The 14,171-nt window shown below is 48.8% G+C and overlaps 1 protein-coding gene across 13 annotated transcripts in view; it reads right to left on the bottom strand.

Moving 5' to 3' along the window:
* The window catches only part of PAX7 (paired box 7), a 96,637-nt gene extending 82,819 nt beyond the window's left edge, over positions 1–13,818 (bottom strand). The window contains exons 1-5 of one of the 13 annotated variants that reach the window (XM_071798301.1): positions 13,502–13,812; positions 13,128–13,377; positions 11,016–11,251; positions 10,241–10,370; positions 9,126–9,260 (exon numbers count right to left, since the gene is read on the bottom strand). In XM_071798301.1, coding sequence (XP_071654402.1) covers positions 9,126–9,260; positions 10,241–10,370; positions 11,016–11,251; positions 13,128–13,212 — 586 coding nt within the window. In that variant the 5' untranslated portion in view covers positions 13,213–13,377; positions 13,502–13,812. Of the gene's footprint in view, positions 1–9,125; positions 9,261–10,240; positions 10,371–11,015; positions 11,252–13,127; positions 13,378–13,501 lie in introns of all 13 variants that reach the window. The other 12 variants (XM_071798303.1, XM_065855299.2, XM_065855298.2 and 9 more) reach the window with 12 other exon arrangements.
* Positions 13,819–14,171: the final 353 nt, after the last annotated feature.

Raw genomic sequence — 14,171 nt, forward strand, 5'->3', positions numbered from 1 at the left:
TGACCCGCTGCGAGCATATTCAGCCCAACGCACAAGGGAGGGTTTGTGGCTGGAAAGAGATTAAGGGGAAAACTCCAGGAAAAAGAAGCAGAGCAACAAGGTACAAACCAAATATTCACATTCTCAACAACAACAACAACAAAAGCAGCAGCTTCAAATAGCTCAATTTGCTGCCATTTAGCATCAAACGGGCATCTTCTCGAGAACTGGGGAAAGAGTTTAAAAATAATTTCTTTACTGAGAAGAAATAACGAATCCGTCTGGAAAACACCAGTTTTTTACTAAATACACGCGTTTATATGCGCGGGTGCATATATCTATATATTCCTTTTAAATCACCAGCAGCTCCAGCTATCTGCCCTCTCTTGGATAATTTACACCATACAAAGGTTGGGGGCTATTAATCCCGTCCCCCCCCAGCCCCCATTCCTATTCATGTCAGTGTTTCTTTCTTTTTCCGAGCAATCAAATGTGCCAGAGACAATTGTAGCGAATTTAAACATGACTGTCCCCTGAATATCCCTCGACATCGAAGTGTCCTTTTGTACCTTCAACCTCTCCTTTTGAAGACGTTTATACATTTAAAAATGCAAAATAATGCAGCCAGTGGATCTTTATTACGGCACAAGATGATGCGCTGGTTGGATTGATTTTTCACAAGGAAAAAAAATAATAATAACCTTTACGAAGTTGTTAAACAGTGGGAAGTTTCACGGACGATTTAAGGACGCTTCTTGTAACTTTAAGTAAGGTGAAAATCACCCGAGTATTTTTAACTCCACTTGGAGGGAAGTTGCTCAAAAGCAGCTTCTCGTTGAGCGATCCCGTCGAGTGAACTTTCCTCCATCTCCTTTAATTCCCAATAAAAATGCAAATCAATTCGTCCCCATAATGGGGGAAAAAATAACCAAAACAGAATTGCGGTCGCTCTGGACTTTCCCCTATACTCCAGATCTTGATGCAAATGATTGGGGCAGATTTTCCCCAATATATGTATATATATATCTATATACATACATACACTTTTTTTTTCCCCCGGACCTTTCCCCTTCCTTCCCCTGGGTTTGGGGACCGCAGTTTCATAACTGGCTTTCCCCCTCCCTTCCCTCTCCGTCCTTTTAAAGATGCCACCAGGTCACTTTGATCCACGGTCTTTAGGGTCTCCGGACAAAGGCAGCACTGAAGGCTCAAGGCTGCCGGGTGTCCCCCCCGCAGCTGCCCGGGGGGAGCCCCGCTCCCCAGGGTCAGCCAGAGTGCTGCCTTCCAATTTTAGCAACAACAACAACAAAAAAGACCAATAAGAGTGAAAACCAAGAAGGTTGGGGTTTGGTGTGTCCACCCCCTCCTTACAGAGAGAACGAGCGAGCTCGGGGGCAGAGGACAGAAACTTGGAGGGGTGTAAAAATAGTTTGTGCTTCCTCCGAGCCCCCCCGAAACATCCCGTGGGGACACGGGACATCCCTCCGTGGGGACACGGGACATCCCAGCCCACCCCCGGCAGGGCAGAGCAGCAGGGATCCGACCAGCTATAGGAAAGGCAGCTCCTCCTTTGAACTCCAGCTTTTGCGCCCCCCCCAAAAAAAAAATACCTTTTTTATCTTTTTTCCCCCCATTTGCAGGTGGAGGCGCAAGCGGAGCATCCCCTGGCTGGGATGCCGTTGAGGGCAGGGAAACCCTTCATTTCTAGCGCGACCCCCTCATCTCCCTTGCCCTCTTGCTAAGGACACTTGGCTCGTCTTTTTAAGCTATTTTTCAATTTACAAAAAATTATAAACAAGCACTTTTTTTTCCTCGTCTTCTTCCCCTTGGGCCCCAAAACTCTCCAGGAGCCCCAGAGCTTCGTACAAAATGGATGAGCCAAGATGTCTCCCCCGCTCCAGACTTCATGAATGAGCGACCCCCTTCTCCTCTCCCTCCTCATCTCCAGCTATAGATTGATAGATATAGATATATTTCATGAATGAGCCGAGGGTCCTCCCCCCTGCCTTGGCTATCCCTGCAGAGCCTATAAACAGCAAACGGCCCTTTACAACAATTCATCACAGGACCCAGAGCCATCCAAGCAAGTAATATGTTGCCTCAGATCTCGTATGTCCCACAAGACAGAGCGCCTGCTAATTAATAGACAGCGATTCCTGCAAGCAGCCCGAGCAGTCTGTAATATGATGAACTTCCTTTGTACCGGTGTCACCACAAATGTTTCTGATAAGGAAAAGCATCCAAGGATCAAAGACTATAAGCTTCTCAATTTCCTCAAGCTGCCTCTACTTTTCCTCACCTACTTTTTTATATATTTTCTCCCCCCCCACCCCCACCCTGCGCCTCCAAGGAGGTGCAAACCCCCTCCAAGGAGCCACAACCCGACAGACCTGAAGTCCGCTCAAGTGCAAGGGTCAGTGCCAGACTGTGCCCCCCTCCAATATCATCATCACTTCCACCTTCATATTCTGCCTTTACAAGTAATAATACTAAAAGCTCCGATTCTGGTTCTCTCCCTCCCCCGCACCTCCTCATCTCTTCCCCAGTTCTCCCCAATTCCGGATGACAAATGTCTTTATAAACAGGCATTAGCTGACATCTAATTTCTTTTGTGGCGAGATCCTGCGAAGTGCGAGCGCACGGGAGGGCCCGGCCGAGCGGGGACCATCCCCGGGGCGGGATGAGCAAGTGTTTTTGGGCAGAGGGAGATGCCGACAGATGGGGGGGGATGTTAAACCTCCCACCCCCGGGCACGTCGGCAAAGCCGCATCCCCATCCCAACCTCTCCTCCCCCAGTGAGCTGCACCTGCGCTTCCCAAATCCTTAATTTCTGCTTCTTTGGGGGCTGATTGGAGAGGAGGGGACAAGGATCCCCCCCAAAAACCCAGTCCACGGGGGCTCTGGTTGTTCCAGGCTTGGGCAGGAGCAGCTCCCAGCCGGGAAACATGGGGGTTCTCCCTCCCCAGCTCAGAGCCCTCTGCTGTTTTCCCACTTGGGACCCCCCCAGCATCTTCTTATCCCCTAAAAAAGAGCCCAAATCGGACTGAAGTTCAGATTAAAAAAAGCAGCAAACCCCAGTGGTAGAGAGAACAGTAATGTGGCAGCTGATTGAAATGGGCTTTTTTTTTTAAGAATAGTCTCTATAAATATATAATATCTCCAAAGCTCAGGTCTTAAGAGGGTCCCTTATTTGCTTATTTCTTTTGTAGCAAACGTAATTTTCAGAAAGATACTTCCCCCCTCCGCCTTACCCTAATGCTCGAGTAAGTACCTTACAGCTTTAAGGCTAGTGTTATATGTGCTTTAAAATCCTGCCATGTAAATTCCCCTGAAAAATTTGGAAAGCTTCTCGGGGGGGCTTTGTTGGGGGGGGGGAGGAAACTGAGAGAGGGGGAGAAAGGGGAGGTTAATCCGGGTTTAATGCTATGATGCAGTCACAGGACCAGGGCTAGGCTGATTGTGTTATCTCTTCCCAACATTTGGGTCTCCCATATTTCACCCAGCCAAATAGCTGCGAGAAAAAAGTGCGTATGGAGGCACTCCTGACGCCTCAGGAAAATATGTTATTAATATCTAAATAACTTCCCAATACTGTCTCTAAATCTCCCCTTCACCACTCCAGATGATGAATTCGTTTGAAGTGTTCTCCCGTCTCATCTTTTCAGTGTCTCTCTCTCTCTCTCCCTTTTTTTATAACCAGGCTTATTTCAAACTGGTAAATATCTAATTCCTTTAACCACACTGCAGACACGTCTCTTCTCTCTTATATACAATTCTCATTTGGAAATATCCATATATACATGCCTCTATAAAAGAGAATAAGCCCCGACACAGCCTTAAACTACTTCTTTGAATTATTTGAGGGTTAAAAGGGGTGGTTTTTGGTGGGGGGGATCTGTTTGTTTCCGAACAACCCCTGCACACACCTGGATCGCACATTTCACCGCCTTCCTGCCGCTTAATTCAATCTCTGCCTCCTCTCTCCTACCCCAATTACGGGCGAAACCTCGGATTAGAACTAGACCTCGCAGTTTCCTTCCTCTTCTGCTCTATCAGCATCCATCTCCCCCCGCATCGCCCAATATCTACTTCCTACCCCCCCCTCCCCTCCAAGTCTCATGTAATCTACCATCCACCTTCAAATTATAGATTATAACGTCTACAATGGATTTCCTTTCCCTTCTGAGCTGAACCCCGGGCACCCCACCTGCCAGCCAGCGCTCCTGATATCAATATTTGCCTTATATTTTCCCCGGTCTATAATTGAACCTATTCTTCTCCCAGAAAGAGAGAGAGAAGAGGGGGGGGAATGATGTAGAAAAAGAAAAACCACAAACAAACCCTGGATCACAAACATCTCCCTTATATTATTTCACTTCCTGCTGTATAATTGAACCTCTCTCCCCGCATCCTTGTCTTAAGTTTGTTTTTTAAAACGTCTTGTATTAGATTATACTCGTTTATTCCCCCTTCCAACCTTATCTCTCCTCCTCTCTTCTCTCCTTCCCGTCACACTTGATTTAGGAAGGAGTTTATCTTGCAAACATTTGCCTACTTTGTTTATGTAGACCAGGTTCTGCAGCTACTTGTTCCCAAAAGCCACTGTTTGCCTTTGTAATTGTTATCTGTGTTTATTGTTGTACCTCATTTGTCTCAGCTTTTTTTGTGACATGTAAGCTCCGTGTGTGCTCACATCCAGCCCCCCCTTCCTTCTCCCTCTCCCTTTTTTTTTCCTCCTTTTTCCCTCCTCTTTCTCCCTGAAATATGCACAGAATAACTCAGCCTAAAGCCAATGAATTGCTTGACACTACCCTATCTCTTTCCTGCCCCCCATTATTAGAGCTGATCCCACTCGCAACACTCACAAATCCCGCCTGGTCTCTGTTTGATTAGATTGCCAACCTTTCGTAATCCCTTGATTTGATGAAGTGTCTCTTCCCCCCCCCCCGCTTGTCCCCCCCCCAACTCCCTTCTAAACATACATTTACAGAGAAAGCGCTTGTTGGTTTTAAATCGATGCAGATTGTTTGCTGATAAATTGACTCCATAGCCCCTCTTTCCACCCCCCAGCTCGGGAAACAAAGCCCTTTTCCAGCTGTGGGGGGGTCCCCCCTCTTTTTCCCTATCTCTTCCCTCCCCCTGAGCCTAATTAAATTGGGCAGGACCTTCTACACCCAGCCCAAACACCTTTCTCCTCTCTCCAGCCTCCCCAAAAAACCCGACACAAGAGACAGTGCCCACTAACAAATTAATCTGTTATCTCCTCCAAATGTCTAAATATCACCTCCAAATGTCCAAATACCCCCCTCGCACACACTGTTCACACCTGTATGCATTTCCCACCCCTGATAAAAACACCCCCTTCTGTTATCCCCGCCTTGCCCGCTCGGGCTTCCCCATCCCACGCAATTTTTCCACGGGGCGCGAAGGAAAAAATAATCGAGCAGTGGAAGAAACTCCGTGCGGTAAAGAGGAGTTCGGAAAAATCAAGCAGGGGTGGGGAAGTTAATTAAAAATCGGTGTTTTCACCCCAGATGGGAGGTGATGGGAGCATCCTCTGCAGGGATCCTGCATCCTGGGACGGTACGTGAGGGGGGGCAGGACCGACTGCTCCCACCCGTGACCGTGGGGTGACACGGAGCCTCTGAACTGTCCCCTCTCCTTCAGGGCAGGCAGATCGCCTTCCCCATAACCCCAACACTTCCACCCGCGTCTGGTTGCAATTAATACCCCGCCAGGATGAGGTTGAGGTTCCACAGCACCCCCTTAAATTTTGGGGGGTTGCCCAAATGCCACCCCCCTCCTTGTCCTTCTCCATCCCCATCAAACACCTCAGAGGTGCGGCGGAACCGCGTATCACCCACCCGTGACCCTCTCTAATAAACCCCACCAGTCATAATAAATAACAACAACCCCAAATAATAATAACTCGGTCTTAACAAGGATAAAAAAAATAAAAAAAATATAAAAAAAGTGAAGCCTCATGAATATATGCCCAGGGCTAGCTGGAGTGAGCCGTTTAAAGATGAAAGTGCAAAGAAATAAAGGCTCAATTTAATCTGCCTTAAAACCCTTCAACTTAACGTTTGTGCTGGGAACTCAGAGAGTGAGTACTGATTGGGGATAAATACATTTCTTAGCATGCCTTGGAGCTATTACACCCTTCTCCAACACAGCTCCCTATTCAACAGCCACAGTTTTCATTACCAGCTCTAATAAGTCTTAACATTATTAAATGCCAAGCAGACGATAGAAAGAAACAGGCGCAGGGTGGAAGCTTTCTTTAACACTTAAAAAGAGAGAGCATTTAGGGCTGTCTTCCTCTGGCTCCCCGCAAGGAGAACCCGCAAATGGAGCAAAGGCGTTTGTCAAGAGGAAAAAAAGGCCAAAACAAAGTTGTTTTTTTCCCCCATCTGCAATAATAAAACCCCCGCATTATTTAAATAAAAGCAAAACTCAAACCCACGGAGTAAAAGCAGAGCTGGAGAACAAGTGTCAGAAAGGCCGTAGTAGTTTTATTTCATTGCAAAACTCCCAGGAATATTGGTAGGGGCTATGTGTGGGAGAAATCTTTCAAGATTGTTATTTCTCATTTAAAAAAACAAAGCAAAAATATACAGCGCGCACTCACCACCTCCGAGTGCTTTACAAGTTGAATCATCAATTACCTTAACTGGGGCCATTAAAACTTTTCCAGACATGAAAAGACACATTGACGGTGGTAATTCTTTTAAAGATTTTTAAAATTATTCTTATCTTTTTAATTGCGGTGGTCGCGGCAGCGCCGGCTCCGACCCGCTGCCAAATCGCCGCTTCTGCGCTTCATGTTCCACCCCCCAACCAAATAAAACCCCAAATCAAAACCTTTTTGGGGCGATTTCTCCACAAATCTACAGACCCGGGGCGCGATTGCGAGGGGAGGAAAAACCAAAACTAAATCTAAATTCCTGATAAATGGGGATTTCTCGCCGGAGATGGGAGAGGGAGCGCTCGGGGTAACGCGACGCTCCGCGGGCTCCGCGATCAGGAATTTGCCCAAATTAGCCCTCGATTCAAACCGGGCTGGTTTCATAAAGAATCGGGGGCTCGTGGTTGATTTGTCCGCGATATTACCCATGAAGGAAGAAGAGGGTGTTTTGTTTTGCTTATTGACACGCACTTCTGCATGTTATTAAGGAATAAAAAGCCTCCAGCTCTTTCGCTCTTTATTTTGCTTTTTTGGGGGGGTGATGGAGAAAACACGGACAAGAGAAAAAATATCAGCGGTCTAAAAATTCTAATATTTTTTTTTTTCAAAGTGATGAGGCTCGAATAAAATAAATCTTAACACCCCCCCCCCCACAAATCTCACCGCTCCCCAATAAAATTAAAAACACCCCAAAGTGATGGGGGGGAGGTTTTCGCGGACACAATAGCCCCGATTTGCAAATGAGCATCGCCTGTTTCCAAATCACAAGCAACATTTTGCACCGTCCAACGGCCATCCTTTTTCCAACAGACGGTCCTATAATATTACAAAACTATCTAACAGCAGGGAGTTTTGAATAATTTATCTCCCTTTCTTCCCTTCCTTGGCCCTTTGTCCCAACTTTTTTTCCTCCTTGCAGAATTTTGAATGAGAATAGACAAGCCCTCCCTCCCCCATCCCTTTACTCCATTTTTAAGGCAGCCTAAGGTTTTTTCCCCCCCTTTTTTGCCCCCCCTTTCTTCTTTTTTTTTTTTTTAGCTCCTGTTTGCTTTTGTGGGCAGGAATCTTTTGCTTATAAAGCTTCAATAGACTTGAAGGTCTTTGTAAGTGAAGTTCATCTTCAAGGTTGGGGGGAAAATAAAGAAAAATGATAGGATCCTTAAAGAACCCCCTTTTGTGCACCTTCATTTAAAACTCCCACTCATGTTTGATGGTGACACGGAGAAGTTTTTTTTTCCCTACCCCAAATTCCCCCCACTTTAATATCTCCCCATTCACTCGCGTTGTCCCAAAATGGGGAAAACTTCGGAGCTAGTGAGAAACTTTGGAAACGATTCCCTGCTCATACATAAAATACCTCTCACCGCTCTCCCTCTGGGCCTGACACCGATAATATCGCAATTCCCCAAAACCCCGACCAACCCAACCCCAATGGCCATCGCCATTTTAACATCAATTTAGAAAAAAATGAGCAAACCTCGATTTCCTGAAGCACATCCCCAAGATTTGTTTAATTGCTGTTCCCCCCGCCAAAAGCGCTGAGCTCGGCGACACAAGGAAATCATTTTCTGCCCAAACCATCGCAGCATCTCCTCCCTCCCGCGGCTTAAAACTTCCCCGCGTCTTTGCAAGCACCCTCATAGACAAACCTCAATTATGCCCCCTAAAAATGCAATATCTTACCCCCTTTTTTGGGGTGAAGGGAAACCATCATCCCCACCAAACTTGCCAAAAAACCAAATTACAAGCACCGCTCTGGCCGTGCCTTATCCCCCACCCCATATACACAGCACAGGAGCTTTAAGAAGTTCCTTTTTCCTCACGAAAGAAGAAAGCACCAACCATGGGAGACGATAACAGGGACCCCTGCTTGTCCCCGCCACCGGCCTGGCCCCCAGCCATTCATCAGAAACGCCAAGGTTTATTTTTTCTGACTTTATTTGGGGGTACAGCCCCCCCATTTCCTCCAATCTGAGGACCCCCATCTCCCCTCGGCGCTTCCCCAGCACCGGTGGCTCCGCGGCAGCCCCAGCGCAGCGCCGATCCCGGCTTCTCTAATTGATATTGATTGGCCAAATTGGTCAACTGTCAGCCAGAGTTTCAGGGGACCACTTAGAGAGCAGGAGAAAAATCTGTTTAACAAATTCATTTAAGGAATCAGAGATGCTTTCTCTCCCCCCAGCCATCTCCTTTTCCCCTTTTATAAATAATTGATCCGGAGCAAAACACCAACAACTCTTCCTCCTGGGAAAGCATCCTCAGCCCGAGGCTGGTACCACCTTCCCCTTGCGGGGCCCTGCCTCACACCCACGACCCTACCATCAATCATTTTTTGGAAAGGACGAACGCACGAAGCTCTGGACCCATCCCCTATCTTGTTCTTGGTAGGGAGGGACGTGTTCCCTCTCCCAAATGTCCCCTCCAACCCAGCCCCGGGGACACGCACGGTCACCTTTACCTTTGTCGCCCAGGATGCCATCTATGCTGTGCTTGGCCTTCTTCTCTCCATCTTCCTCCTTTTTGTCACAGTCTTCCTCTTCTTCTTTCTTCCCGAATTTGATGCGTAGCACACGGCTAATCGAACTCACTAAACCTCAGACAGTCAAAGACAAAAAGGCAAGTATAAGCTGCCTGGGAAGGTAAAGTGGGAGCCAGCCGGGAAAACCCAAGGCTTTCTGTAGAACTTGGGCAGGAGGCCTTGCACACACACAAAGGGCACCCACACCCCCTTTTCCCAGGGGTACACACCTGCCTGATCCTCTGTGTACCCCAAAACACCCCTGGGTTCATCCCTACCCTCACACCAAGCTGGACACCCAAAGTTGGACATGCTCATCACCATCCCCCTGAGACACCCAGCACGGGCAGCACCGGATTGTGTATGACACCCCACAGAGCACCACCGTTGGTGCAGCACCCTGGGGTGCACACCCCAAGGGTCACCAACTGCTTTCTAACAGCAAAAAGCCCCTCCAGTATCCAGCTTTCACCCCAACCCCAAATGGGACCCCACAGCCTGGATTCAGCCCTAGGCCCTGTCCTGCTTTGGGGGACGTGTCCTGCAGAGAAGGTTCAGCCCCCCAAAACAGAGAGGAACTCTCAGCCAGGACCTAAAGAGCTCACACATCCCTGCAAACCCAATGCTGGGGTATGGGGCCACTTTCCAGGGGTGATGGGGATCCCTGGCTGATGGAAACGCTGCTCTGCAGCCCCCACAGAACAGGCAAATCCCAATACAACAACCAGGGTCTCCTTTAATCCTTGATTTGGGGTCTCCCTTCACACCAGGAGCTCCCCGGCTTTCAAAACACTTGGAATAAATCAGGAAAATCGGTTTGTTTGTGTTTGTTTTTCCAGCAGACCGCAGCACAGCCCGGGCACAAGCCCCATCGCCCGGTGTTTATTTGCTGCTGTGGGTTCACTTGAAGTGATTTCCCCCCCCCCCACCCCACATCAAAGCAAAGGCCAAGAAGATGCTTATTAGCCCCTGGAACTATTTTTAGTAGTGATAATTATTCTTCTCCATCTTTCTGGGGGCATTGGGGTGTCCTTCTTGCCAAGTTGTCTCCTCACCTGAGGGCACGGTGCTCCGGTCGCAGTGCCCATCCTTCAGCAGCCGGTCTCGGATCTCCCAGCTAAACATCCCGGGGTTTTCCCGTTTGTATTCCTCGATTTTCTTCTCCACGTCGGGAGTCGCAACCTGCTTTTGTGATCAAGGGACACCGGTGTGTGCCAGCGTGTGTGGAGGGAGGGAAGGGGAAGAGAGAAAACGCTTTTAATTGAAAAGAGAAGCTGTTCGGTTCAACCCGCCTCACCCTGGCTGCTAGTTTGGGGGGATTTGAAGGGGGAAAGGGAGAAAAAAAAAGCTGGGGAAAGGCTCTTCCAAATATTTGCTATCCTAAAAGCAGAATCTCTGGGGACCAAGCACATCAGCCAGGATGTGTTTACCCTGAGTCCCAGGCAGGGATGCGGTGAAGGGGATGTTTTTTTTTTTGGGGGGGGGGGGGGGGGTTTATATACACCCAGTGATTTATTATTCCCCAAAACACGGTGGTTCGCCTCCTCCCCACAAACTGGGGCCGAAGCAAATGCTTGAACGCGGCACCACTTGTTGCACACCGTGTGTGTGGGGAAAAAAAACACCCCACAACTTTAATTTATTCATAACCTTCAACTCGGCACCGGTTTCTACCCCCGAGCCCGCAAACTGCGGCTTTATTAAAGCCCCTTCCCCTCCTCTCCCTTTTCCCTGCGTGTCCACCTGGGAAAACTTCTACCCCCTAAATAACAAGCTGAATTTTTTGAACGTAAAGAGGGCGGTTTAGCTGGTCCCCGGCATTGCACTCACCCTGGGTTTGCTGCCTCCGATGGCTCCGGGACGGATGGAGCCGGTTTCTTGGTACCTGCAGAGGATTTTGGAGACGCAACCGTGGGAGACCCGCAACTGTCGGGAAATCACGCAGGGCCGGATCCCGTGATGAGCCATCTCCACGATTTTATGACGGATGTGGTTGGGCAGCGGTCGGCCATTGATAAACACCCCACCGAGCTGGTTCACCCTGCCCTGACCCAACGGGGTGGAAACTGGAGAAGGGGGGAAAAAAGCGCCAAACAAAAGAAGGGAAAAAAGTTAAAAATCCACCAAAACGGGGCGCACCCCTCCCCACACCTTCAGCTTCTCGCCATGTATTTGGGTTTTTAAAAAGAAAGGAGAAGCCTCTCACCCAAGCCCTGGCCTCGCTATTTGTCGCTTCATCACAGGGAAGATTTTTCCCATCCATAGAGGGAAAAATAAGGATAGTCCGTGACCGCACACCCCTCGCCCGCCCTCCGAGGTGGCGGGTGTTAGTGTCTATGTATATGTATTTTTGGCATTTTACACCTTTTTCTTTTTTAAATCACAGACGACGTTTTTATAGAGAAAGATTTAAAACCGTATGGTAAATAAATCCCCCAAAACTTCTCTTTCTCCCCCCACAAAAAAAAAATCGCGGTCCACTTCTTGCTTCAAATTACGGGGCTATCTGCTTTCAAACAAACTTTTGGAAATAACCTCTTTAAATATCCTCGGACACCCCCCCCCCCTTTTTTTTTTTTTTTTTAGTTCCTTTCTCCCTCCCTTGTGGTTTTTTTTCCTCCTTATTTTCTGCGGTTTTGGGTTATGTCAAGCGGTTTGGGGAGATGCGGAACAAACGCGGAGCCCCCGCGGCCGCGTCGCTTCCCCGACACCTTGCGCAGAGCATCCGCGGCTCCTTAATCCCCCTCCCCAATTTGTTTAATATCTCGCTATGTCGATCTTGCAGATTAATACGATTTCACAGGCTGGAAATTAAAAAAAAAAAAAAAAGAGCAAAAAGCGTGGGGGAGAACTCAGCTGGGTAATTTGCAGAAAGGGGGCGAGGGACACGGAAAGCGAGGGGGGGGATTTGTTTTTTCTCTTTATACAAAGAAAAAGTCGATTCCAGAAATTGCCTCGCGATTTAACAAGAATCATGCACCACTAATTCCAAGTCACTTGGCCAGCACTCCCTGGATATATCATTATCGACAGATAACACTCGAGTGGCCAATTTTACATTCAAGAGGTACTAAAACCGCCGGCCGCTCTCTCTTTTCATTATTCCCAGTCATGTTGTGCAAATATTGTTGTAATCCTTTGATCCTTTCCCTTGCCGTCTGTTTTACTTCATTTGCTACAGAAAAGCACTTCAACAAATCCCCCCAGCTTGTATGTTTTGCAGCCTGCGTGGTTTTCCACAGGTTTGAGTTTTGCCACTTGATCACGATCGGGATAAAATTTTCCTGTTTAATAAATGCGGGGAGAGGGGTCCCGCTCTGATTTTGCCTTTTTTTCCCCCATTTTTTCCCCCCCTACATAGAAATAATAATCCTGTAACACAAAGAAAAAAGCAGCTGATGGGGAAAGTTGATGCGCTGCGAGGTGGGGATGACACTTAGCGAGGTGACAGCTACAAAGTGTCCCCAACCCCCCCCCTTTCCCCTCGCCAGCCCCGGCCAAGGACATCTCGGCTGCCAGTGGATGCTCCCAGCTTAGAGGTTTTCTTCTTAATTTCCCCCGGAAAAGTTGAAAACAATCAATTTCGTTGCTTTTCCCCACCTATTCAGGGAGATCAAATCGTCGAGATATTTGCGGGTTTAAAAAAAATAACAAGGAAAAAAACAAAACCCAAACCATGAGAACCTACCCTAAAAAATGTCCAGGATACGCGAAACTACTTGAAATAGGAAGGGAAAATAAAAACCGAAGCAAAACCCGGTAATTTCGCGGGGACGGAGCAGCTACATCGGGAAAGGGAGTTAAATAGCGGCGACAAGTTGGATGCTCAGGTCGGGAAACCCCCCCGGCTGCAAAGTTCAACTGTATCCCCACCCGGAGCAGCACCCCCCGGGTTATTCCGAGGGGGTAGAGCGGTTTAAAGAGGTGTTTTCCCAGACCTACCTTCCAAGGGGAAGCCTGTGCGAGGATAGTTTTGCCCCGGAGCCGGGCGCATCATCCGAGGCACCGTCCCGGGCAGAGCTGCCATGGTCGGGAAAGAAAAGGGGGCTCGGGGTGGCGGAGCGGGTCCGGTCCAAACCGGGGGGGGGCACCCCCTTAGCCCCGAGAGAACCGAGAGAACCGGGCCGGGGGGTTGGGGGGGTGATGCGGGGACTCCTCGGAGCCGAAGCGCTTCTTCTCTTCCAGCCCGCGGCTGCAAAAAAGACAAGGGAGAAATCTTTGCTCCGAGGGGGAAAAAATTCAAAATAAATAAAAATAAATAGAATAATAAAGAAGGGTGGGGAGGAGGGGAAAAAAGGGGGGGGGGGATCACCCACCAGAAATCGCTGGTAAAGTTTTAGGGCTATGTTAGAACCGGCCTGAGCGGGCGCTCCGGAGGAATGTAGCCCGGACTGCCGGGGGAAGCAACCGCAGCCAAAGTTGTCTCGGTACTGGGCTGGGCTTAGTGCTGGGGGGGGGCTTGGGGGGGAGCCGAGTTCCCCCCTTATTTTGTTGTTGCCTTTTTTTTTTTAAGTGCCTGGCGCTGAAGGGATGCTGGTGATGGGGGGGGGGGTGGGAGGAGGAGAAGGCGTGGGGGGGAATGTCAGATTGGGGGGGGTCAGATGGAGGGTTTGGAAGTTGTTAAAGCGCCGAAGTTGGGGCCGTGGGGAGGACGAACGAGCTGTGATAGGCTCCGGCTCCTTTCTTTTATTCCCGGCCGGGGAAGGGGGTACCACGGCGGGGCCGAGGGACCAATAAGAGGCAGCAGCTTCCCCCAAAGCTATGGGCTCGCCTTTTTTTTTTTTTTTAAAGATCTTATTATTCATCACTAGGCTTGGCTTCCCTGTGATGGAAAGCTGGGGTCCCCCTCTCCCGGTTTGAAAATATATTGGGGTGAAAGGAGCGAGGAGAAAGTTTAGGAAAGGTGTGTTGTGTGGGTTTCTTTTCATTTTAATCTCGCGTAAGAAATTTGGGAACATCCGTGGGGGTCCCAGATAAATAAGGTCG

Source organism: Patagioenas fasciata, chromosome 23, assembly GCF_037038585.1.
Source record: "Patagioenas fasciata isolate bPatFas1 chromosome 23, bPatFas1.hap1, whole genome shotgun sequence".
NCBI lineage: Eukaryota > Metazoa > Chordata > Aves > Columbiformes > Columbidae > Patagioenas > Patagioenas fasciata.